General features: G+C 50.2%; 2 protein-coding genes across 4 annotated transcripts in view; one reads left to right on the top strand and one right to left on the bottom strand.

Annotated features, from left to right (window-relative positions):
- The window catches only part of SUGP1 (SURP and G-patch domain containing 1), a 42,074-nt gene extending 33,204 nt beyond the window's left edge, over positions 1-8,870 (bottom strand). Inside the window, exons 1-2 of the mRNA XM_007995891.3 lie at positions 8,783-8,870; positions 4,554-4,725 (exon numbers count right to left, since the gene is read on the bottom strand). Of these exons, the coding sequence (XP_007994082.1) occupies positions 4,554-4,725; positions 8,783-8,816 (206 nt within the window). The 5' untranslated portion in view covers positions 8,817-8,870. The remainder of the gene's footprint in view (positions 1-4,553; positions 4,726-8,782) is intronic.
- A 262-nt stretch (positions 8,871-9,132) lies between these two features.
- The window catches only part of MAU2 (MAU2 sister chromatid cohesion factor), a 36,124-nt gene continuing 21,765 nt past the window's right edge, over positions 9,133-23,491 (top strand). The window contains exon 1 of one of the 3 annotated variants that reach the window (XR_005238451.2): positions 9,133-9,448. Coding sequence is in view for 2 of the 3 variants with exons in the window: in XM_007995893.3 (XP_007994084.1) it covers positions 9,173-9,448 (276 nt within the window). In the remaining variant the exon portion in view is untranslated. The remainder of the gene's footprint in view (positions 9,449-23,491) is intronic. The other 2 variants (XM_007995893.3, XM_007995892.3) reach the window with 2 other exon arrangements.

Here is a 23,491-nt window from a genome sequence, read left to right as displayed (position 1 = left end):
GCTTTGATTAATATTTAATCAAATTAAATACATTTGATTTAAATATATTTAGGCCCCTGGGTTTGCCTTTGTGTTAACTTGTTAAAAACAGATTCTTTAAAAAGTAAAATGTATACTTTGCAAAAAAAAAAAAAAAAAAAAGAGGGAGAGGGAGAGGGTAAAGATAAAATATAAAATGCCCTGTGATTCTTCTAGCAAGATTGTTTTGGCTGTTTTCTTAGAAATGTGTGATGCCCGAAGAAATGCTTGCAGACCCCAGCTCTGAGCTACAGGCCCACATGGGTAAAGAAACACAGGCTTTGGCTAAGCACAGTGGCTTACCCCTGTAATCCCAGCTACTCAGGAGACTGAGGCAGGAGAATCATTTGAGCCCAGGAGTTTGAGGCTGCCATGACATATGATCATGCCACTGCACTTCAGCCTGGGCAACAGAGTGAGATCGTGTTTCTTTTAAAAAAAAAAAAAAAAAAGTAAGAGAGGCTCATTATGGAAAAAATGGAAATGTAAAAAAACTGAAATAAGTCTGGGCAATATGGAGAAAACCCCATCTCTATGAACAATACAAAAAATTAGCTGGGTGTGGTGGCGTATGCCTATAGTCCCAGCACTCCAGAGGATCACCAGAGCCCAGGAGGTCAAGGCTGAAGTGGGCTGCAATCATGCCACTGCACTCCAGCCTGGGTGACGGAGTAAGACCATTTCAAAAAAACCAAAAAGAAAGGAAAAACTGAAACATAGAAAGGAACGGGAAAATCCAACAAAGTCTACCTACTTTGCAACAGCCACCATTAACACTGGTATATATCTTTATTTTGCTCTCTAAATTAGAAGTCAGAGGAAATAAGGCTGTGATTACAGCACACACTCTACTTCTTCCATTTCCTACTATAGCACACCATCCTGCTCCAATCTCGAATTCCTCACATACGCTGCTTTTTAAATCCACATGACTTTCCACCATATGGATGTACCAATGGTGCTAAAAGCTCATGGAGTCCACAGGGCTAGCCTTTTTCCTTTAAAAACGAAAAAGGAATAATGTTTAGTTCATTAGAACTAAAATAACCTAAATAAATCAACAAGGGGCACTGGTTAAATAAATGACAGGCCATCCACAAGGAAGATGGGACAGCCCTGAAAAGTTGAAATTTTAGACAAGCAATCATATACAATGTTAAAGGAAAAACAAAAGGGCAGGATATAAAACTATATCTACAGTGTGGTTCTACTTACATCCAAATACATTTGAATTAAAAATTGTTAGAAAGGCCAGGTGCGGTACCTCACACCTGTAATCCCAGCACTTCGGGAGGCCAAGGCAGGCGGATCACCTGAGGTCAGGAGTTCAAGACCAGCCTGGTCAACATGATGAAAACCCGTCTCTACTAAAAATACAAAAAATTAGCCGGGCATGGTAGCGGGCACCTGTAATCCCAGTCACTTGGGAGGCTGAGACAGGAGAATCGCTTGAACCCAGGAAGCGAATGTTGCAGTGGGCCAAGATCGTGCCACTGCACTCCAGCCTGGACAACAGAGTTAGACTTCATCTCAAATAATAATAAAAAAAATTGTTAGACAAACATATCGGGCCAGGAGCAGCAGCTCACACCTGTAATCCTAATGCTTTGGTAGGCCAAGGTAGGAGGATCACTTGAACCCAGAAGTTTGAAACCAGCCTGGGCAACATAGTGAGATTCCATCTCTACACAAAATTTAAAAATTAGCTGGGCATGGCAGTGGACATCTGTAGTCCCAGTTACTCAAGGGGCTGAGGTGGGAGGATAGCTTGAGTCCGGGAATTCAAGGCTGCAGTGAGCTGTGATGGTGCTACCGCACTGCAGCCTGGGTGACAGAGTGAGATCCTGCCTCTGAAATAAAACAGGCCCAGTGCGGTGGCTCATGGTTGTAATCCCAGCACTTTGGGAGGCAGAGGCGCGTAGATCACCTGAGGCCAGCAGTTCAAGACCAGCCTGGTCAACATGGTGAAACCCCACCTCTATTAAAATACAAAAAAATGGCCAGGTTCAGTGGCTTATGCCTGTAATCCTAGCACTCTGTGAGTCCAAGGTGGGAGGATCAACCTGAGGCCAGGACTTCAAGACCAGCCTGGGCCAACATGGTGAAACCCCATCTCTACTTAAATACAAAAAATAGCCGGGCATGATGGTGGGTTCCTGTAATCCCAGCTACTTGGGAGGCTAAGCAGGAGAATCGCTTGAGCCCAAGAGGCGGAGGTCACAGTGAGCCGAGATCACAGCACTGCATTCAAGCCTGGGCAGCTAAGTGAGACTCTGTCTCAAAACAAACAAACAAACAAAAAAATAGCTGGGCATGGTGGCGCACACTGGTAATCCCAGCTACTTGAGAGGTTGAGCAGGAGAATCACTTGAACCCAACAGGTGGAGGTTGTAGTGAACTGAGATGGTGCCACGACACTCCAGTCTTTGTGACAGAGCAAGACTCATCTCAAAAATAAATAAATTAATTAAATTAAATAGAAAAACACCTCAACACTCAACCAGCGCTTATCTCTGAGTTGCAGAGTTACGAGTGACTTTGGTTTTTTGTTTACCTCTCCTCTACTTCCTGGATTTCCTACCATGTACGTGAATTACCTTTAAAGTTTAAAAAAAGGAGTAGAAGTAATTTTATATGAAAGAGGAGGTTCAATGTTGACACTAAACAACCAGGACATTCTGGGCACCCCTCAGTTCCCGGGCCTGCCCCCATACTGACACCCTGAGAACTTCACTCAGGAGGGACCAGGAAGAGGTGGGGACAAGGAAAGACAAGAAATCACATTCAGGCTGTAGAGTACAGTGAAAGGCTCCTACCTGAAAACCACTGGTAACAAATACTGGGAGATAAAAATGCTGGTTCTTGGCCAGGCGCAGTGGCTCACACCTGTAATCCCAGCACTGTGGGAGGCCAAGACGGGCGGATCACCTGAGGTCGGGAGTTTGAGACCAGCCTGACCAACATGGAGAAACCCAGTCTCTACTAAAAATACTAAATTAGCCAGGCATGGCGGCGCATGCCTGTAATCCCAGTTACCTGGGAGGCTGAGGCAGGAGAATCGCTTGAACCTGGGAGGCAGAGGTTGTGGTGAGCTGAGATTGCGCCACTGCACTCCAGCCTGGGCAACAAAAAGAAAAGAGAAAAGAAAAGGCAAGAGCTACTGGGTGCAGTGGCTCACACCTGTAATCCCTTTGGGAGGCCGAGGTGGGAGGATCACTTGAGTCTAAGAGATCGAGACCAACCTGGGCAACATAACAATACCTCATCTCTACAAAAAATAGAAAAAATTAGCCAGGCATGGTGGCATGTGCCTGTGGTCCCAGCTACTTGGGAGGCTGAGGCAGGAGAACTGCTAAAGCCCAAAAGTTCAAGGCTTCAGTGAGCCATGATCCCACCACTGCACTCCGGTCTGGGTGACAGAACAAAACCCCATCTCAAAGAAAAAAAAAAAAGAAAAGGAAAGGCTAGAACTGGGACAAGGCCTTGGGGAAGGTTGACACACACTATATTCCAGACCACAGAGGAAGGGGCCTGCATCTCAGATTATCAACCTCCAGCCAAAAAATCTTGGATCTGGTCATCCTCATCATAACACCAACCCTTGATCAAAACCCTTGGTGCCATCAGTGTTTCTCAGGACAGGCAAGAGGAAACCCTTGCTGAGCTACCATCCACCTCCCATCCACTAAGGGACAGCCCCTTTGGTTCAGCAGCTCAGGCTGGCCCTCCACATATGGGCTCTCTCCCCTTTCTGCTCTCTGCTGGGCAGGCCTTTCTCTGCTTCCTCAGTGGCCGGCTCCACCTGGGCTTTCAGGATGCAAAGCTTCCCTGTGGCCTTACTGTGGCCACGGGGCCTGGGAACACACTGCCTTGTGTTATCTTCCAGGAGCTCTGGGGTGGCACCCACATCCCTTTGCTAGTAGTTTGTGACTCCGTAAGGGCAGAGTTTTGTTTTTTTTTTTTGAGACAGTCTCACTCTGTGGCCCAGGGTAGTGTGCAGTGGCACAATCTCAACTCACTGTAACTTGTCTTCCAGATCTCAGAGATTCTCGTGCCTCAGCCTCCTGAGCAGCTGGGACCACAGGCAAGTACCACAATGCCCAGCTAATTTTTTGTATTTTTTAGTAGAGGTGGGGTTTCACTATGTTGGCAAATATGGTCTCAAACTCCTGGCCCCTAGTGATCCTCTGCCTCAGCCTCCCCAAGTGCTAGGATTACAGGTGTGAGGCAGCACATCTGGACTCAACGCAGAGATCTTTACTCTGTTATACCCCTGCCCTCTGCACCACACCACAGCTGGCTGACAGTAAGTAACTGCTGAGTGGATGAGCTGGCAGGCTGTCCTCTGGGCTCCCACGTATTCCTCATTTCTCTCTTGCCACAGTGAGCCTCCCAAGGGCATCTGGGTCATTCCTTGGATCATCAGGCTATGGCTCGGTGCAAGCACACGCTGACTGCCCTCACAAGCCAAACCCTGTGATGGTGACCCTCAAAGACTCCATTCAGGCCCCATCCAGGCCCCAGGAGGCACTTACTCGCCAGGATGTGGGGGCTGAGGGGTGGCCACCTGATTCTGCTTGGCTTTCTGTTCCATTTTGGCTTCAATTTCCCGTTTCTTCTGAGCGATGAGCTCTTCCTGGTGAAGGATGTTCATGTTCATTTTTCCGGATTTAGGGGGAGCAACCCCAAACCACCGGTTAGCCTTTCCTGGGAAGCGAAAAGGAGTACGTCAGAAATCACCTTCACTCCATAAACACCCCAAGAAGCTGTGACAGGCCAGAGAGCAACTGATGTTCAGATTAATTTATACATTTATTGGTTCATTTATTCAGCAAACACTTACAGAGAGAGAGCGCAGGTCTCTGCCCATGTGGGACTTGCTTCGGGCTGGGAAGACAATAGACCCAAAACAAAAGAGTAACTTTCGGGCCAGCGTGGAGGCTCATGCCTGTAATCCCAGCACTTTGGGAGGCAAGGGCAGGTGGATCACCTGAGGTCAGGAGATCGAGAACAGCCTGGCCAACATGGTGAAACCCTGTCTCCACTAAAAATACAAAAATTAGCTGGGCATGGTGACCTGTGCCCGTAACCCCAGCTACTAGGTAGGCCGAGGCAGGAGAATTGCTTGAACCAGGGAGGCAAAGGTTGCAGTGAGCTGAGATGGTGCCACTGCACTCTAGCCTGGCAACAGAGCAAGACTCCGTCTCAAAAAAAAAAAAAAAGTAACTGCACAATATTGTAAGAGCTCTGCTAGAAACCAAAAAATGGTGAAAAATAGTAACAGGAGAGTACATATGCAGGTAGGGCAACCAGAAAATAAACACTAGAGGAAGAGATATTTAAACCAGAATAAACAAATAAGAAGCCAGCATCATGAAAAGCCAAAAGGGAGATATCTGGGCACAAGGAGCATATGCGAAAGCTCAGGGCAGGAAGAAGGCTGGTACATCCAAGGAGAAGCATGGTCAGAGGAGCCTGCTCCAAGGACAGAGAGAGGCAGGGCACATCAGAGCATCGGTGACTTTATTTTTTTATTTTTTATTTTTTTGAGATGGAGTCTTGCTCTGTCGCCCAGGCTGGAGTGCAGTTGCGCGATCTCTGCTCACTGCAAGCTCTGCCTCCCAGGTTCACGCCATTCTCCTGACTCAGCCTCCCGAGTAGCTGGGATTATAGACGCCCGCCACCATGTCTGGCTAATTTTTTGTTTGTTTGTTTGTTTTTAGTAGAGATGGGGTTTCACCGTGTTAGCCAGGATGGCCTCGATCTCCTGACCTCGTGATCTGCCCACCTCGGCCTCCCAAAGTGTTGGGATTACCGGTGTGAGCCACTGCGCCCGGCCCTGTGCTTTATTATAAGGGCTTTGGGGAGTGATGGAGAAGCACTAAGATGAAGAATGACAAAATTTATTGGGTCTTTTTTTTGAAACAGAGTCCGGCTCTGTTTCCCAGGCTGGAGTGCAGTGGTGTGATCTCGGCTCACTGCAGCCTCCGCCTCCCTGGCTCAAGCAATCCTCCCACCTCAGTCTCCTGAATAGCTGGGATTACAGGCATGCACCACCTCACTTGGCTAATTTTTAAATTTTTTCATAGAGATGAGGTCTTCCTATAGTGCCCAGGCTGGTCTCAAACATTCTTTCCACCTTGGCCTCCCAAAGTGATGGGATTTATAGGCATGAGCCACTGTGCCCCAGTGGCTTTTTTTTTTTTTTTTTGAGGTAGAGTCTTACTCTGTCAGCCAATATGGAGTGCAGTGGCCCCATCGCGGCTCACTGCAACCTCCACCTCCCAGGTTCAAGTGATTCTCCTGCCTCAGCCTCCTGAGTAGCTGGGATTACAGGCGCTCACCACCACGCCTGGCAAATTTTTATATTTTTAGTAGAGTTAGGGTTTCTCCATGTTGTCCAGGCTTGTCTCGAACTCCTGTCCTCAAGGGAGCCTCCCATTTAAGTCTCTCAAAGATCTGGGATTACAGGCATGAGCCACCGTACCCAGCCTTCTTTTTTTTTGAGATGAACTCTTGCTCTTTTCCCCCAGGCTAGAGTGCCTCAGCCTCCCGAGTAGCTGGGATTACAGGCATCTGCCACCACGCTTGTCTAATTTTTTTGTATTTTTAGTAAAGATGGGATTTCACCGTGTTGGCCAGGCTGGTCTCAAACTTCTGACCTCAAGTGATCCACCCACCTCGGCCTCCCAAAGTGCTGGGATTACAGGCATGAGCCACAGCACCCGGCTGCCCTGTTTTTGTTTTTTTTTTTTGAGACGGGGCCTCACTGAGTTGCCCAGGCCAGAGTGCAGTTGCATGATCATAGTTCACTGTATCCTCAAACTCCTGGGCTCTAGAGATTCTCCCACCTCAGCACCTGAGTACCTAGGACTACAGGCACACTCCACCAGGCCTAGCTATTTATTTTAGTTTTTGTAGACACAGGTTTTTGTTATGTTGCCCAGGCTAGTCTTGAACTCCTGTCCTCAAGGGAGCCTCCCATTTAAGCCTCCCAAAGTGCTGAGATTTTAGGTGTGGATTACCACACCTGGCCAATATCCACAGGGTCTTTTTATTTTCATCCTGGCTACTAGGTAATCATTCTGGCCAGAGAATCCATAGGCAACAAGACCAGGGAGGCTCACTGGCTCCAAGCAACAGACAATGATGTCTTCGGACGAGGGTGATAGCATTGAGACAGGGAAGACACCTCAGAGGTTCCCCATGGGACTCAGAATAAAATCCAAATTTTAGAAGTCTGAGCTGGGCATGGTGATTCACGCCTGTAATTCCAGCACTTTGGGAGGCTGAAGCAGGCAAATCACTTGAAGTCAGGAGTTTGAGACCAGCCTAGCCAACAGGGTGAAACCCCCTCTCTACTAAATATACAAAAAAAAAAAAAAAATTGGCCAGGTGCGGTGGCGGGCACCTGTAATCCCAGCTACTCAGGAGGCTGAGGCAGGAGAATGGCTTGTACCCGGCAGGTAGAAGTTGCAGTGAGCCGACATTGTGCCACTGCACTTCAGCCTGGGAGACAGAGCGAAACTCCGCTTCAGAAAAAAAGAAAAAAAGAATTCTAAAAGGCCATTTTCAAGGCCCTGCCAGATGGTTCCCCTCCCTTCTGCTTCATCCTTGACATTCTTCAAAAGGACAAGCCCATCCTACCAGGGCCTCTGCATTTACTGGCCCCCCTCTGTGTGAAAGGTTCCACCCTCCAGGGATTCCCAGAGCTGGCATTCACTGTCTCAACTGAAATGTCTTCTACTTAAAAGCGCCCTTCCTTGGGCCAGGTGTGGTGGCTCACACCTTGACGTAATCCCAGCACTTTAAGAGGCTGAGGTGGGAGGATCGCTTGAGCCTAGGAGTTCCAGACCTGCATGGGAAACGTGGCAACACAAAAAAAATACACAAATTCGCTGTGTGTGGTGGCACGCACCTGTGGTCCCAGCTACTTGGGAGGCTGAGGTGGGAGGATCACCTGAACCCAGGGAGCCACAGTGAGCCGTGATTGTGCTACTGCGCTACATCCTGGGCAACAAAGTGAGACCCTCTCTCAAAAAAAAAGAAAGAAAGAAAGAAAAGGTCTTTCCTGACTACCCTGTATCAGGAGCCTCCACTCTCCACCTCACATCATACGTAAGTCTTTGTAAATATTTTCTCATTAATGCACTGACTCCTCAGTAGAAAGCAACCTCCCGGAAAGTAGGGCCCTGTTTCGGTCACCGCTGCAGGCGTAGCGCCTAGCACAGTGCCTGGCACACAGTGAGCACGCCCTAAGTATTTGCTGATGGATAAATGCATTCTATTCTGGGAAAGTAGAAAGGCCAAGGTTTGCAGCAAAGTGAGGGTCAAAAGACGCGGGAAAGTGTGTCAAGGGAGCCTCAAAGCACTTCGGAAAAGCAGCTTTTTCAGAAAGCGGGACACAAACCAGAGGGCAGCTGCCACGAAAAGAGGGGTGCAGGGACAGCCCAAGGTTGCCGCTGTATTGGGGAACGGAGGTTGGGGCAGCCCTGAAGGCGGTTGTTTCGGAAACGGGAGGCAGGGCTGAGCCGGGTGGCGGCCTCTACGGAGATCCGTGCGTCCTCAGCAAACCAGGCGGGGGCGGCCAGCAACCTGGGTCTGGGGTCTGGAGAAACCAAAAGGTGCAGAAGCCGAAGCTTGGGGCTGCCCCGGGCTGAAGCGAGGGATCCACGGGTCGCAGCAAGACGGACCCGAGGAGTAAGGGGAGACACCTAGCCCCAGGGACCCAGGCAGGCGCCTGAGGGGAGGCGGGGGCTGTTACCTGCAACATCCCGGTTGTCCATCTTGAGACTCATCCAATCCCACAATGCTCCGGCACCACTTAAGGGGCCCTGTTATAGTGTGCATCGCCTGATGGGAGATGTAGTCCTCCTCGATCAGACTCTCCCTATCACTGCGTGGACGACTGGGTTTTTTAACCTCCAGAAACGAAAGCCTCATCCTATCGGCGATGCCTAAGTCCCAGTCATGATAACCAGATGGCGTCGCCCTTTTTACACCTTCCCGGAGCGGCGGTCATCCCAAATACAAACTACATGTTCCAGAATGCTTTGGGCGGCAGATCTCGCGGAAGCCGCGAGAGAGCCCGGCCCCGCCTCGCGCGCCTGCTTCCGCCTCCCTGTGGCGGCGGCTTGTTGTTGTGGAGGCCAAAATGGCGGCTCAGGCGGCGGCGGCGGCGCAGGCGGCGGCGGCCCAGGCTGCGCAGGCCGAGGCGGCCGACTCTTGGTACCTGGCGCTTCTGGGCTTCGCTGAGCACTTCCGCACTTCCAGCCCGCCCAAAATCCGCCTGTGTGTGCACTGCCTGCAGGCCGTGTTCCCCTTCAAGCCGCCCCAGCGCATCGAGGCCCGTACACACCTGCAACTGGGCTCCGTTCTCTATCACCACACCAAGAACAGCGAGCAGGCGCGCAGCCACCTGGAGAAGGCGGTGAGCGCGGGCCGGGCCGCGAGGGAGGAGTCGCGGGCTCCTTGCAAGACCTGGGCTGACGGGTCGCGACCGCGACGGGCGGGGGCCGCTCCTCGGCGACCTGGGGGCGCGACCTCCGTCAAAGCCACAGGACCCCCGCCCGCCCCTGCCGGACCCCAAAGCCACCAGCCTCTCAGGGGACACGAAGGCCTCGCCCCCCACGCCTTATTTCCCGTCTCTGATGACAGGGCTCCAGGAGCCCCGTCACTTTAGTCTGAAAGTTGCCTGTTCTTGGGAGCAACAGGATCCGCAAATCGTCTGGTTTTCAGGAGGATCCCACCTGTTGGTGGCGATGGGGACATCACAGGGTCCTGAAGCTACTAGCTCCTCCTGGTTCAGCTTCGGGAGCATCAAGCCCCAAACGCTTCCACCTAAAGTGACTTGGGGTAGGGGTTGGCGGAGGCGAGACCCCTGGCATTCCCCCGGGAATCGGAAGTCTGGTCTCTCAGGAACCTGGAAGGGCATCCTCCTCCTTGGACGTGGAAGTTTAGTACTCGTGGTTTCTGGAGGGTCTCGTGCACCCATCAATAATGCCTGGTGTCATACGAGGGAAGCTGAGACCCAGAGTCTGGAGTTGGTCATTTGAGGTCTATGAGGAGGAGAAACAGGGGTTCTGGATTCCAGGACCCGCTTTTCAGTTTCAGTATTAGGGGATTTCGCAGCTCCTACTTTTTCTGTATCCACTGGGTCTACCATCTACTAGTCCATCCTCTTCCGAGTGAGTCCCTCCCCTGACCCAACCTGACTTGTGTCATCTTGGTGCCTCAAAGGATGCGGGAGAGTGGCCCCTTCTTTTTTTTTTTTTTTTTTTTTTGAGACGGAGTCTCGCTCTGTCGCTCAGGCTGGAGTGCAGTGGCACGATCTCGGCTCACTGCAACCTCCGCCTCCCGAATTCACGCCATTCTCCCGCCTCAGCCTCCAGAGTAACTGGGACTCACCCTCAGCTAGTAACAAGTTGCCTTGAGGAACAGAACAAATCTTTGTTTCGCAGACTGAAAAGTTGGAAGGAGACTTTATTTTATTTATTTGTTTATTTTGAGAGGGAATTTTGCTCTTGTTGCCCAGGCTGTAGCGCAATGGCAGGATCTCAGCTCACTGCAACCTCCGTCTCCCAGGTTCAGGTGATTCTCCTGCTTCAGGTTCCAGAGTAGCTGAGATTACAGGCTCCCGCCACCACACACCCAACTAATTTATTTATTTTTTTTTTTTTGAGACGGAGTCTTGCTCTGTCACCCAGGCTGAAGTGCAGTGGCGCGACCTCGGCCCACTGCAACCTCTGCCTCCTGGGTTCGAGTGACTCTTCTGCCTCAGCCTCCCAAGTAGCTGGGACTACAGGTGTGCGCCACCACGCCTGGCTAATTTTTGTATTTTTGGTAGAGACAGGGTTTCACAATATTGGCCAGGCTGGTCTTGAACTCCTGACGTTGTGATCCACTTGCCTCGGCCTCCCAAAGTGCTAAGATTGCAGACATGAGCCATCGCACCCAGCCCTAGATGATTTTTTTTCTTTTTTGTTTTTTTTTTTTTGAGACGGCGTCCTGCTCTGTCACCAGGCTGGAGTGTAGTGGCACAGTCTTGGCTCACTGCAACTTCTGTCTCATGGATTCAAGCGATTCTGCTGCCTCAGCCTCCCAAGTAGCTGGGATTACAGGCATATGCCACCTCATCTCACTAATTTTTGTATTTTTAGTAGAGACAGAGTTTCACCATTTAGTCAGGCTGGTTTCGAACTCCTGACCTCAAGTGATCCGCCTATCTTGTCCTCCCAAAGTGCTAGGATTACAGGTGTAAGCTGCCACATCTGGCCAGGTTTGTTTGTTTGTTTGTTTATTTTGAGACAGGGTCTTGCTCCATCACCCAGGCTAGGGTGCACTGGCATGATCTCGGCTCACTGCAGCTTTGACCTCCTGGGCTCAAGCAGTCCTCCCATCTCAGCCTCCTGAGTAGCTGGGACCACAGGTATGCACCACCACACCCAGCTAATTTTTGTGTTTTTTGTAAAGACAAGGTCTTGAATTCCTGAGCTCAAGCCATCCACCTGCTTCAGCCTCCCAAAGTGCTGGAACCGCAGGCTTGAGCCATTGTGCCCAGCCTGGAAGGTGACTTTAGTCCTCACTTGATCAACTGCCTTGTTTCAGAAGGGAGGCATTATACGCCCAGAGAGATAAAGTGATTTGCCCAAGGCTGCACAACAAGTTATTGACAAAACTGAGCCCAAACTCCAGCTCAGTGATAAGCAGGTTACATGCCAAGATCATTATTGTTTTGGTGAAGTTTTTTTTTCTTTGATTCATTCAACAGATATTTGTTCAGCTCATGCAGGCTGCCAAGCCCTATTTTTGGTGCTGGGGGATCAGCAATGGCTGTAACAGTTTCTGCCCACGTAAGCCTAGGTTTTCGTGAGGAATACAAATGATAAGCATATGGTAAGAGGTTAGGCAGTGATGGAAGAACCATGAAAAGTGGACCAGGGAGAAGGGATGGAGTTGACGTGGAGCTATTTTTGGCAGAGGTGGTGAGAGAGTCTCTATTTGTGGGAGTGACATTTGAGCAGAGGCCTGAATGGGTGGGGCAGGGAGCCTGGAGAACCACTCAGGGGATCAGGTTGATTTCAAGGAGTGCCCACGCTGTCAGGGACTGGCAGATGGTATCAGGGTCTCTCCAGGGTCATGATGAGGCTGAGATCAAATGAGACACCAGGCTTTATTGACTGGGAGGGGTCTGGTGGCCCAGCATCTCCAGTGGATGTTTGGTTCTGAAACTCTCCTTTCTCTCCATGAACAACTCCCACTGCCCACCTTACCTTGTCTCCCAGGGCTGTTCAGCCTGTTTCTGGCAGAGGCTAATAGTCACTGTGTGTACCGTTGTATTTCGCCCACTCAGCCCTGTCTAGGAGAAGCAGTCATGCTGCAAATTGCTCGCTTTACCACTTGGGTTTTGGACCCATAATTTAAACCCTTCTTGTGAAGTGCCTTTGCTCTGTTTAATGGAACTTTGAATCTTGAAGGGTCTTCCGCTGAGACACATGGTGCCCTCTATAGCTCACACCAACTTTATGCCTGGGAATCCCGTTCTTTTTGTCAGTTGCATCCAAACTGAGAATTTTTCCAGCTTCTGGTTAAAGTGATGTTTTCTATACGGTTTTCCTTCCACCAACATTTGCGAATTCTTTTTGTGTTACAACTTAAGTGTGCTTTCTTTCATCTTCATTCTTTATTAATTGCTCATTTTTTCCCAATCAGGGAGCTATCAACTTTTATTCTCTCCTTCCCCTGAGCTACTTAATAAAGAATCATGATATGTTATCTGCTTCGAAGTGGTTTGCTGGGCCGGGCGCGGTGGCTCCGCTGTAATCCCAGCACTTTGGGAGGCTGAGGCAGGCGTATCATGAGGTCAGGAGATTGAGACCATCCTGGCTAACATGGTGAAACCCCATCTCTACTAAAAATGCAAAAAATTAGCCGGGTGTGGTGGCGGGCACCTGTAGTCCCAGCTGCTAGGGAGGCTGAGGCAGGAGAATGGCGTGAACCTGGGAGGCAGAGCTTGCAGTGAGCCGAGATCGTGCCACTGCACTCCAGCCTGGGCAACAGAGCGAGACTCCACATCAAAAAAAAAAGAAGTGGTTTGCTGGTTTCTAGTTCTGAAAAGCAAATGGCTGAAGAGATTCCAGTTTCTTCTCGGAGAGACAACCCAGTGTAACAGTATTTTGCAGTATTTTGTGACTTTTCTCCTTGCTCATTCTTTCTGCTGTTCTTTTTATTTTTATTGTTACTTTTATTTTATTTATTTGTTTTTTGAGATGGAGTCTTGCTCTGTCACCCAGGCTCTGGAGTGCAATGGCGCAGTCTTGGCTCACTGCAACCTCCGCCTCCTGGTTCAAGCGAGTCTCCTGCCTCAGCCTTCCGAGCAACGGGGATTACAGGCGCCCACCACCACGCCCAGCTAATTTTTGTACTTTTAGTAAAGATGGGGTTTCACCATGTTGGTCAGGCTGGCCTCGAACTCCTAATGTCAGGTGATCCACCTGCCTTGGCCTCCCAAAGTGCTGAGATTACAGGCGTGAGCCACCTCGCCCAGCCTGTTTTATTTTTTATTTTTTTGATAATGTGTTTCGCTCCTATTACCCAGGCTGGAGTACAGTGGCGCGATTTCAGCTCACTGCAAACTCCACCTCCTGGGTTCAAACGATTCTCCCACCACAGCCTCCTGAGTAGCTAGGATTATAGGCATGTGCCACCATGCCCGGCTAATTTTGTATTTTTAGTAGAGATGAGGTTTCATCATGTTGCTCAGGCTGGTCTTGAAATCCTGACCTCAGGTGATCTGCCCGCCTCAGCCTCCCAAAGTGCTGGGATTACAGGCTTGAGCCACTGCACCCAGCCTTATTTTTATTTTTTTGAGACAGACTCTCGCTCTGTCACCCAGGCTAGAGTACAGTTGGTGCAGCCTCAGCTCACTGTAACCTCCACCTCCCAGGTTCAAGTGATTCTTGTGCCTCAGTCTCCTGAGTAGCTGAGATTACAGGCATGAGCCACCATGCCCAGCTAATTTTTGTATTTTTGGTAGAGACAGGGTTTTACCACGTTGGCCAGGCTGGTCTCAAAGTGACCTGAAGGGATCCACCCTCTGTGGCCTCCCAAAGTGCTGGGATTACAGGCGTGCCACCACACCCGGCATCTCTCTGCTCTTCTTTACTGAACTAATTTTCTCTAACATAAGTGCTTAGGTAAAACCTATTATTGGGTCGGGTGCAGTGGCTCACACCTGTAATCCCAGCACTTTGGGAGGCCCAGGCGGGCAGATCATAAGGTCAGGAGATCAAAACCATCCTGGCCAACATGGAGAAACCCCGTCTCTACTAAAATACAAAAAATTAGCCAGGTGTGATGGTGCACGCCTGTAATCCCAGCCACCTGGGAGGCTGAGGCAGGGGAATTCCTTGAACCCGGGAGGTGGGGGTTGCAGTGAGCTGAGATTGCGCCACTGCACTCCAGCCTGGCAACAGAGCAAGACTCTGTCCCCCCCAAAAAACAAAAAACAAAAAACAAAACACAAAACCTATCCTTGGCCACCGAACTCAGTGCTACATCCAGCTTTCCTATTGTTTTCACCGTCTTTTGCTTTCTCTCAGAGACCCCAGCCTCCTTGGTCATCGCATTTTTATTTAAGGTTATTTTTCTTGTATCTGCTTCTGTCAATTTCTAATGGTCTCCTCAACTGCATTTTTTTTTTTTTTTTTTTTTTTTTTGAGACAGAGTCTCACTCTGTTGCCCAGGCTGGAGTGCAATGGCATGATCTCAAATCTTTGTAACCTCCGCCCGGTGAGTTCAAATGATCCTCCCACCTCAGCCTCCTGAGTAGCTGGGACTATAGGTGTGTGTCACCACGCCTGGCCCTCAGCTGCATTTTAAGTCATCTAGAAAGATATATAATATACTTACTCGTCTGTTTCATCAAGTCAACTAACTTTGAAAGAATCATCCATTAATTGTCCCCATCAGGCCGAGTGTGGTGGCTCACACCTGCAATCCCAAGACTTTGTGAGGCCAAAGTGGGCAGATTGCTTAAGCCCAGGAGTTCAAGATCAGCCTGGGCAACATAGCAAAACCCTATCTCTACCAAATATATATATACATACACACACACACACGCACACGCACACGCACAAATTAGCCAGTCCTGGTGGCACATGACTGTGGTCCCAGCTACTGAGGAGGCTAAGGCAAGACGATTACTTGATCCCAGGAAGTTGAGGCTACAGTGAGCTGTGATCGTGCCACTGCATTCCACTCTGGACAACAGACCAAGACCCTGTCTCAAAACTTTAAGAAAAAATCCCCATCAGAGTCAAGGAGGGTGTGTCTTCCTTTCCTCAGCAGCTTTTTAAAAATTTAATTGTATTTATTTTTATATTTTCTATAGAGCTAGGGTCTCACTATGTTGCCCAGGCTGGTCTTAAACTCTGGGCCTCAAGCAATCACCTGCCTCGGCCTCCTGAAGTGCTGGAATTACAGGTGTGAGCCACCACACACAGCCTCCCCAGCAACTTTTTTTTTTGAGATGGAGTCTTGCTCTTTGGCCCAGGCCATACTGCAGTGGCGGTATCTCAGCTCATTGCAAGCTCTGCCTCCCGGGTTCACACCGTTCTTCTGCCTCAGCCTCTCTAGTAGCTGGGACTGCAGGCACCTGCTACCGCGCCCAGCTAATTTTTTGTGTTTTTAGTAGAGATGGGGTTTCACCGTGTTAGTCAGGATGGTCTCCATCTCCTGACCTCGTGATCTGCCCGCCTCAGCCTCCCAAAGTGTTGGAATTACAGGCGTGAGCCACTGCGCCCAGCCTTTTTTTTTTTTTTTTTTTTTTTCCAGATGGACTCTCACTCTGTTGCCCAGGCTGGAGTGCAGTGGTGCAGTCTCAGCTCATTAAAACCTCTGCCTCTCAGGTTCAGGCTATTCTCCTGCCTCAGCCTCCGAAACAACTGGGATTACAGGTGCCCACCACCGTGCCAGGCTAATTTTGTCTACTTTTATTAGAGATGGGTTTTCACCATGTTGGCCACGCTGGTCTGGAACTCCTTAGCAGCGTTTTGGGGGTCACAGTAGTTGGTGTCTCAGTGACTCTTGCCTCTGTGGGGCCTCAGAACACCTGCCGGCCACCTTGTTCCCTGGGTCTGCTCAGCAGATCCTGGAGTAGTGCATGGCAGGACACTTTACCTGGAAGCCTTCCTTCTCTGAGCATGGTTTTGGCAGTGATGTGGTGTGTTTTGGCTACTCTGGGACTCCCCTAAGTAAATGGTTGATGACTATAAGCATTGTCCCTTTACTTAGAAATTTCTTGGCTAGAGAATTCACAGTGACCATCCTGGGCACTACCCTGCCTCTACAAAAAATTTGAAAATTAGTGGGCCCGTGGTGGCTCACACCTGTAGTCCTAGCTACTTGGGAAGCTGAGGCGTAAGGATGACTTGAGCCCAGAAGGTTGAGGCATCAGTGAGCCGTGTTCCTGCCACTGCAATCCAGTCTGGGTGACAGAGAGAGACCCTGTCTCAAAAAAAAAAAAAAAAAAAAAGATTTTTGCAATGCCATTTGCACAGATTCTGCCGGGTTATGTTCTTCTGTATTTTGCTTTCCTCTTATTCTCTCTCTTCGTACTGTACACCCATCCCTGTGAGTTTTCAGTCATCTCCTCTCTTCCAGGTCCTACGGCTTTTGTCTTATTTTCCCGCCTGTCTTTTAAGCAGACAGATCCCTCTTGATCATTTGGACGTCTGCTGTTGAATCAAGAGAATGTACCTGCATATCCATTTCCCCCTTAACTTTCTTACTTTTGATCTCAGTCCCCTTTATCCCTTGGCCTGGGAAGTGCATCATCATTCTTAGGTTTTCCTGATTTGAAAGCCACCCAGGACTAAATGCCGCCTCTCTGGAAGAACTTACTATTTTCTGTAATCCAGGCAGTCATTCTTTGAACAGTGGTGTTTTCTGACTGCGTGTGCCATGCATGCTTTGTCTGTGTCAATGCCATGCATGCTTTATCTGTGGTTGGACCAGGGCTGCTTTTTAATGGTGATTTTGCTCATCTGACTTAGAAAGCAGCTCCAGGCTGTGCTGGTTAAATACTTAATTCTGCATCCAGGTTTAGCCTGAACATCTATGGTTCACCTTCTCAGCAAGTGATTAAATGCTTCCTTTTGTTTTAAGACCCAGTAGGGATCGGTCTGAGCCTGTCCTCATCAGGCCCAGCGTGAGCAGTTCTTTCATTCTTCAGGATCACAACTATGTCCTGCTAAATTCCATATCCCATCTGCAGGGAGCAGAGACTTGTACAGAGCTGGCCGTTAAGCAGTTTCATGAAGTGATCTGTGCTTCCTCCTGTTTTTGTTTCTATTTCCTTCCCTCTCATTCTGAGTCACCTCTGACTTCAGGATGTGAAATCTGTTTAGGAACCATCACCTCATGGTTCTACCAGCTGGTCCCTTCCTCTCCCACCCCAGTTCTTCTACTTAGTGTTTGCCAGTTACTGTAGTATCATTGGCACCTTCTACATGCCAGGCCCTGCATTGGTGCTTCACAGAGCAAGGTCTCCCTGGATCCTCAACAAATTAACAGGGTAAGGCCCACCTCAGACTCACCTGTGGTGACACCTAGCCACTGCAGGAAAATGTGCTTAGGCACAGTCACACAGCAGCAAGAGGCCAGGGAAGCTGCTAAATGCTGTGCTTCCATCCCAGAGGAGTTGCAAGCAACAGGGTAGTTAAAAAAAAAAAAAACTGAATTTGGGCCAGGCATGGTGGCTCATGCCTCTTATCCCAGCACTTCGGGAGGCGAAGGTGGGAAGATCACTTGATCCCAGGAGTTTGAGACCAGCCTGGGCAGCATAGCAAGACCCTGTCTCTACCAAAAAAAAAAAAAAAAATTAGCCACACATGCCTGTAGTCCCAGCTACTTGGGAGGCTGAAGCAGGAGGAGCGCTTGAGCCTAGGAGTTCAAGGTTACAGTGACCCATGATTGCACCACTGCATTTCAGCCTGGGTGACAAAAACCCTGTCTTTTTAATTTTTTTATTTTTATTTTTTTTATTTTTTGAGATAAAGTCTCACTCTGTCACCCAGGCTGGAGTGCAGTGGCATGATGTCAGCTCCCTGCAACCTCTGCTTCCTGGGCTTATGTGGTTCTTTTGCCTCAGCCTCCGGAGTAGCTGATGTGACAGGCACACACCACCATGCCCAGCTAATTTTTGCATATTTTGTAGATATGGGGTTTTGCCATGTTGCCTAGGTTGGTCTCAAACTCCTGAGCTCAAGCAGTCCACCTGTCTTGGCCTCCCGAAGTACTGGGATTACAGGCGTGAGCCACTGCTCCCAGCCAGCCCTGTCTCTTATAAAAACAAAACAACAACAGGCCAGGCGTAGTGACTCATGCCTGTAATCCCAGCACTGTGGGAGGCTGAGGCGGTAGTATCTCCTGAGACCATGCTGGTCTCAAACTCATTTAGATTTCTAAATCTCATTTAGATTTTGTAGAGATAGCAAGACCCCCATCTCTACAAAAAAGTAAAAAAATTAGTTGGGCCTGCCAGGCGCCGTGGCTCATGCCTGTGATCCCAGCACTTTGGGAAACCAAGGCGGGTGCATCACCAGAGGTCAGGAGTTCGAGACCAGCCTGACCAACATAGAGAAACCCCGTCTCTACCAAAAATACAAAATTAGCCGGGTGTGGTGGCGCATGCCCTGTAATCCCAGCTACTCGGGAGGCTGAGGCAGGAGCATCGCTTAAACCGGGAGCCGGAGGTTGCCGTGAGCCAAGATTGCGCCATTGCACTTCAGCCTGGGCAGTAAGAGTGAAACTCTGTCTCAAAAAAAAAAAAAAAAAATCAGAGGCCAGTTGCGGTGGCTCATGCCTGTAATTCCAGCACTTTGGGAGGCCGAGGCTGAGGGCAGCGGATCACGAGGTCAGGAGATCGAGACCATCCTGGCTAACACGGTGAAACCCCATTTCTACTGTAAAATACAAAACATTAGCCGGGCGTCGTGGCGGGCGCCTGTAGTCCCAGCTACTCGAGAGGCTGAGGCAGGAGAATGGCGTGAACCTGGGAGATGAAGCTTGCAGTGAGCCGAGATTGTGCCACTGCACTCCAGCCTGGGCAACAGAGCAAGGCTCTGTCTCAAAAAAAAAAAAAAAAAAAAAAATCACGTAGATGAGGTAGCAAACTTGGGTAAGGCATTCTACATCCTTAATTTGTGAGTTGGATATATTTTTCCGATTTCCAAATATATGCTAAAAGTCATACAGAGGGCTGGTTGAGGTGGCTTACAACTGTAATCCCAGTGCTTTGGAAAGCTGAGATGGGAGATGGGAGGATCACTTGAACCCGGAAGTTCAAGACCAGCCTGTGCATCATAGCAAGACCTTCCCTGTCTCTGCAAAAAAAAAAAAAAAAAGTCTAACAAAGATACAAAAGTGAAGTCATTTAGTAGGTGTCAGATTAATGGCCCTGGGGAAGTGACTGGTTCACCCTGGCACCAGGCCCGTCCTGCCCCTCAGGAATGTGTGTTCTCATGCAGAGAGATCCAGGTGTCACTGATGTTGCAATGAAGAAGTAGTGGCATTTAAAGACAGGGAGAAATCCCATGCCATTTAGGGCTTTGTGTCTGAAAGGCATACCATTCTATGGCCATTTGCACTTATACAGAAGCCCTCACTTTCCTCTAATGAACTCTAGTCATTATCCAAGTGGATAAAGCCATTGTTCGTTCAGCACATGTTTCCTGAGCACCTACTGGATGTCAGCCTGCTGCAGTCATTGCGGCCACAACTTTAAGGTCAATCATCATGGGGCTTTTTTTCCTAAGAGTCAGGTTCTTTCCTTGTTGCCCAGGCTGGAGTGTAGCAGTGCGATCATAGCTCACTGTAGCCCCAAACTCCTGGGCTCAAGTGATCCTCCCACCTCAGCCTCCCAAGTAACTGGCACTACAGCATGCATCACCAAGCCTGGCTGATTTTTTTTTTTTTTTTTTTTTTTTTTTTGAGACGGAGTCTTGCTCTGTCGCCCAGGCTAGAGTGCAGTGGCGGGATCTCGGCTCACTGCAAGCTCCGCCTCCCGGGTTCACACCATTCTCCTGCCTCAGCCTCCCGAGTAGCTGGGACTACAGGTGCCCACTACCTCGCCCGGCTAGTTTTTTTGTATTTTTTTAGTAGAGATGGGGTTTCACCGTGTTAGCCAGGATGGTCTCGATCTCCTGACCTCGTGATCCGCCCATCTTGGCCTCCCAAAGTGCTGGGATTACAGGCTTGAGCCACCATGCCCGGCCTTTTTTTTTTTTTTTTTTTTAAAGAGACAGGATCTTGCTATGTTGCCCAGGCTGGTCACAAAAAGAGGGGCTTTATCTAATGTCCTCTGAATGTATTTAAAGTGGGCAATAAAGATACCTGGGAAACGGATGTTAAAAACCCTAGGATGTAATTTCTCAAGTGCCTTAGAGCATTGCTAACTCACAGTGGACCCACACCTTGAACCCAGTCCTCTGGCTCCCAGTCAGCGCTCCTGACACCCACTGATGCTAGTGGACAAGGCCTTCCACAAGAGAAGGCTTGTGTTTGGAGCCTTTGGTCATGTTACTTCCCAGTTCACCAGTGTTCACTGAGAGCCTCACCTTCCTCAGGGGAAATGGGATCCTCTCTGTCTAGCCCTCGCGTGGACGGACGGAGCTGGCAGAGAGGCGAGCCTGTTAGCAGCAGGCATATCTGGCTTGCAAAGAAGAGATGTCTCAGCCAGCCACGGTGGCTCACGCCTGTAATCCCAGCACTTTGGGAGGCCAAGGCAAGCGGATCACCTGAGGCCGGGAGTTTGAGACCAGCCTGACCAACATAGAGAAACCCTGTCTCTACTGAAAATACAAAAATTAGCCGGGCATGGTGGCACATGCCTGTAATCCCAGCTACTCGGGAGGCTGAGGCAGGAGAATCACTTGAACCTGGGAAGTGGAGGTTGCGGTGAGCCAAGATCATCCCATTGCACTCCAGCATGGGCAACAAGAGCAAAACTCCGTCTCAAAAAAAAAAAAGAAGAAGAGGAGATGTCCATGGGGTCAGGAGAAATGAGGTCCAGTCCAACTGTGTGCTGAATAGATTGATGTTAGCCATATAATGGCCCCAAACGGGGAAGGGACACAAAGCTGTTGCTGGCCAAGCACAGTGTCCAACGCCTGTAATCCCAGCGCCTTTCAAGGCCAAGACAGGAGAATCACTCAAGCCTAGGAAATCGAGGCCAGCCTGGGCAGCATAGCCAGACCCCATCTCTACAAAAAATTTAAAATATTAGCCAGACATGGTGGTGCGCACCAGTAGTCCCAGCTACTCAGGAGGCTGAGGTGGGAGGATCACTTGAGCCCAGGAGGTCAAGGCTGCAGTGAACTATGATCATGCTGCTGCACTCCAACCTGGACAACACAGTGAGACTGTGTCAAAAAAAAAAGAAAAGCTGTTGCTATGAGGAGACATTGTTGGACCCACACAGGCCTGAGCTCGGTGACATAGGCCAAAGTTTTGTAGAAGGGGGTGCAGTGTTCTGAGGCATGAAGTGACTGGACATATCCTCTTGAAGTCTACCTGCCACGGACGTGCCTGTGTGGGCCGTCGTCAGCTCTGGGGAGAGCATCACATGGCCACAGACTGGAAAGGAAAGCTTCTCCGCCCGAAGGGAGGTGAGGGAATTCACCTGTTGACTGGTCATCTTGCTTACCTCTGCTGGGATGCAGTGACACACAGAAATGAGGCCAGCTTTGTCACAGGTGCCAGGCTCAGCTGCAGATGCCAGGTTTGCACCTTACTCACCCAGGCTGGGGCTGCTGTTTATGCGTGGCAGTGCTCTCTGTCCTCCCTGGACTGTGTCTGAAGAGCTTCCCTTTGCTAACCCCATGATGCCCGAACCACAGAACCACCAAATCTCAGGGTTCGGGGAGACCTCAGCCCGGCTCTAGTACAGCTCCTTTGTCACGGCCCCCTCTCTCATATGTGATTGACCATCCCTTCCAGTTGGTGGCCTTCCAGAGCTTCTCGTGTTGGACCCGGCTTCTCAGCAGCTTCTGTGGAAAAAAGCCCCCAACTTCTGCTCCTCTCTCACATCACACACGTTCCCACTGTCCCCACACACAGCCTTTGGCTGAGGCGCCTCGCCTCTGAGGCCGCACTTCTGATGGCAGGTGCTGGCCCCACCACTCTGAGGACCCCGAGCCCCTCCTATCCCTGCCACAAGAGGGGACCACAGGAAGCAGATGGTTGGGCTGGCAGAGGGCCTGTAATCTGGGCTCCTGCGTGTTGGTGCGTGTGTGTCAGGAGCCCGGGGCTTGGGCTCTCTCCCACAGCTGTCCTACTGGCCCCCCTGTGTCTTGGCAGTAGCTGCTCTCGATGCAGCTCTGTGCTTTCCCAGCACCTGTGACATTCCCAGCTGCTGTTCATCCTTGCCCTAGAGATCTCCAGCCCCAAGGCTGCCCCCAGCTGTGGATCTCCGGGCCTCACTGGCTCCTCCACACACCCTTCGTGAATTTTCTGCTGCATACAGGATGGTCTGAAATGCCCATCTGGTCAGGTGCTTTCATTTCCCAGCCCTGACTGAGTCAGCCTCCAGGGGTGACACCAGGGCATTCTGACCCTCAGCCAGGAGTGGCCGCTGTTGCCGCATGAGTGGCAGAGACCTTCGGGCTTTAGCCTCACCTTCCTGGCCCTCTGTGCCTTTTTCATGCGCTCTTCAGTGCCTGGAGCACCTCCTGCTCCCCCTTTGCCTAGAGAACTGGCCCCTCACTTCCCATACTTTGCCACACATGCTGCCCTGCCCCGTGTGGTCCTCCCACAGAGTGTGATAAGTTAGGGTCTTCTGCTGTGCTCCAGATCCACCTTCCAGCAACCACCAAGGCTCTTGTCAGGCGCAGGTTGCTCTGAATGTGTGTGGCACATGTGGGTCACCGGGCACAGCGTTAGGCTCTTGTGCTTGGGAGCCTGGGTGATCTGATGGGCTGTGGTCAGTGGCCTGGACTAGCCCGGGAACCTGTTGGAACATGGAAGTTTAGGGCACAGCGGTCCCTGAGTTGGAGCCTGTTGTCTGAACTGCATTCCTGGTGTGTGTCTTCAGTGCTATCCCATAGTTCTGCCTGTGTCGGTCCTTCCTGGAGCCCCCCTCCTTCCCCTCTGAGAGGCTGACTTTGCTCACAGCCAAGCATCTTTCAAATGCCTCTTGCTCAGAAGGACTGACCTTGCCCCCCAAGACCCATTCTCCAGTTGAAACTGACTTCTCGTGTTATGCTTTGCTGAATATCCTTCCTTTCTGCCTGACCTCTGACTGCCAGCCCTACTTCTGTGTGACACGTGGGGTCCTTGATGGGGCCAGGTCACCTCTGAGCTCTGTTCCTTTCTGAAGCAGCTCCCACCCAAGGGCCTGTGGGGTCTGACTTCAAGTGCCAGCCCCTTCTCCGATGTCAGAAGGGCATGTCCCCTCCTCCCCAGGCACCCTCTG

This window comes from Chlorocebus sabaeus, chromosome 6, assembly GCF_047675955.1.
Source record: "Chlorocebus sabaeus isolate Y175 chromosome 6, mChlSab1.0.hap1, whole genome shotgun sequence".
In the NCBI taxonomy this organism is placed as follows: domain Eukaryota; kingdom Metazoa; phylum Chordata; class Mammalia; order Primates; family Cercopithecidae; genus Chlorocebus; species Chlorocebus sabaeus.
The sequence above is the reverse complement of the archived record's forward strand: the minus strand, read 5'-3'. Positions and strand labels throughout refer to the sequence as shown.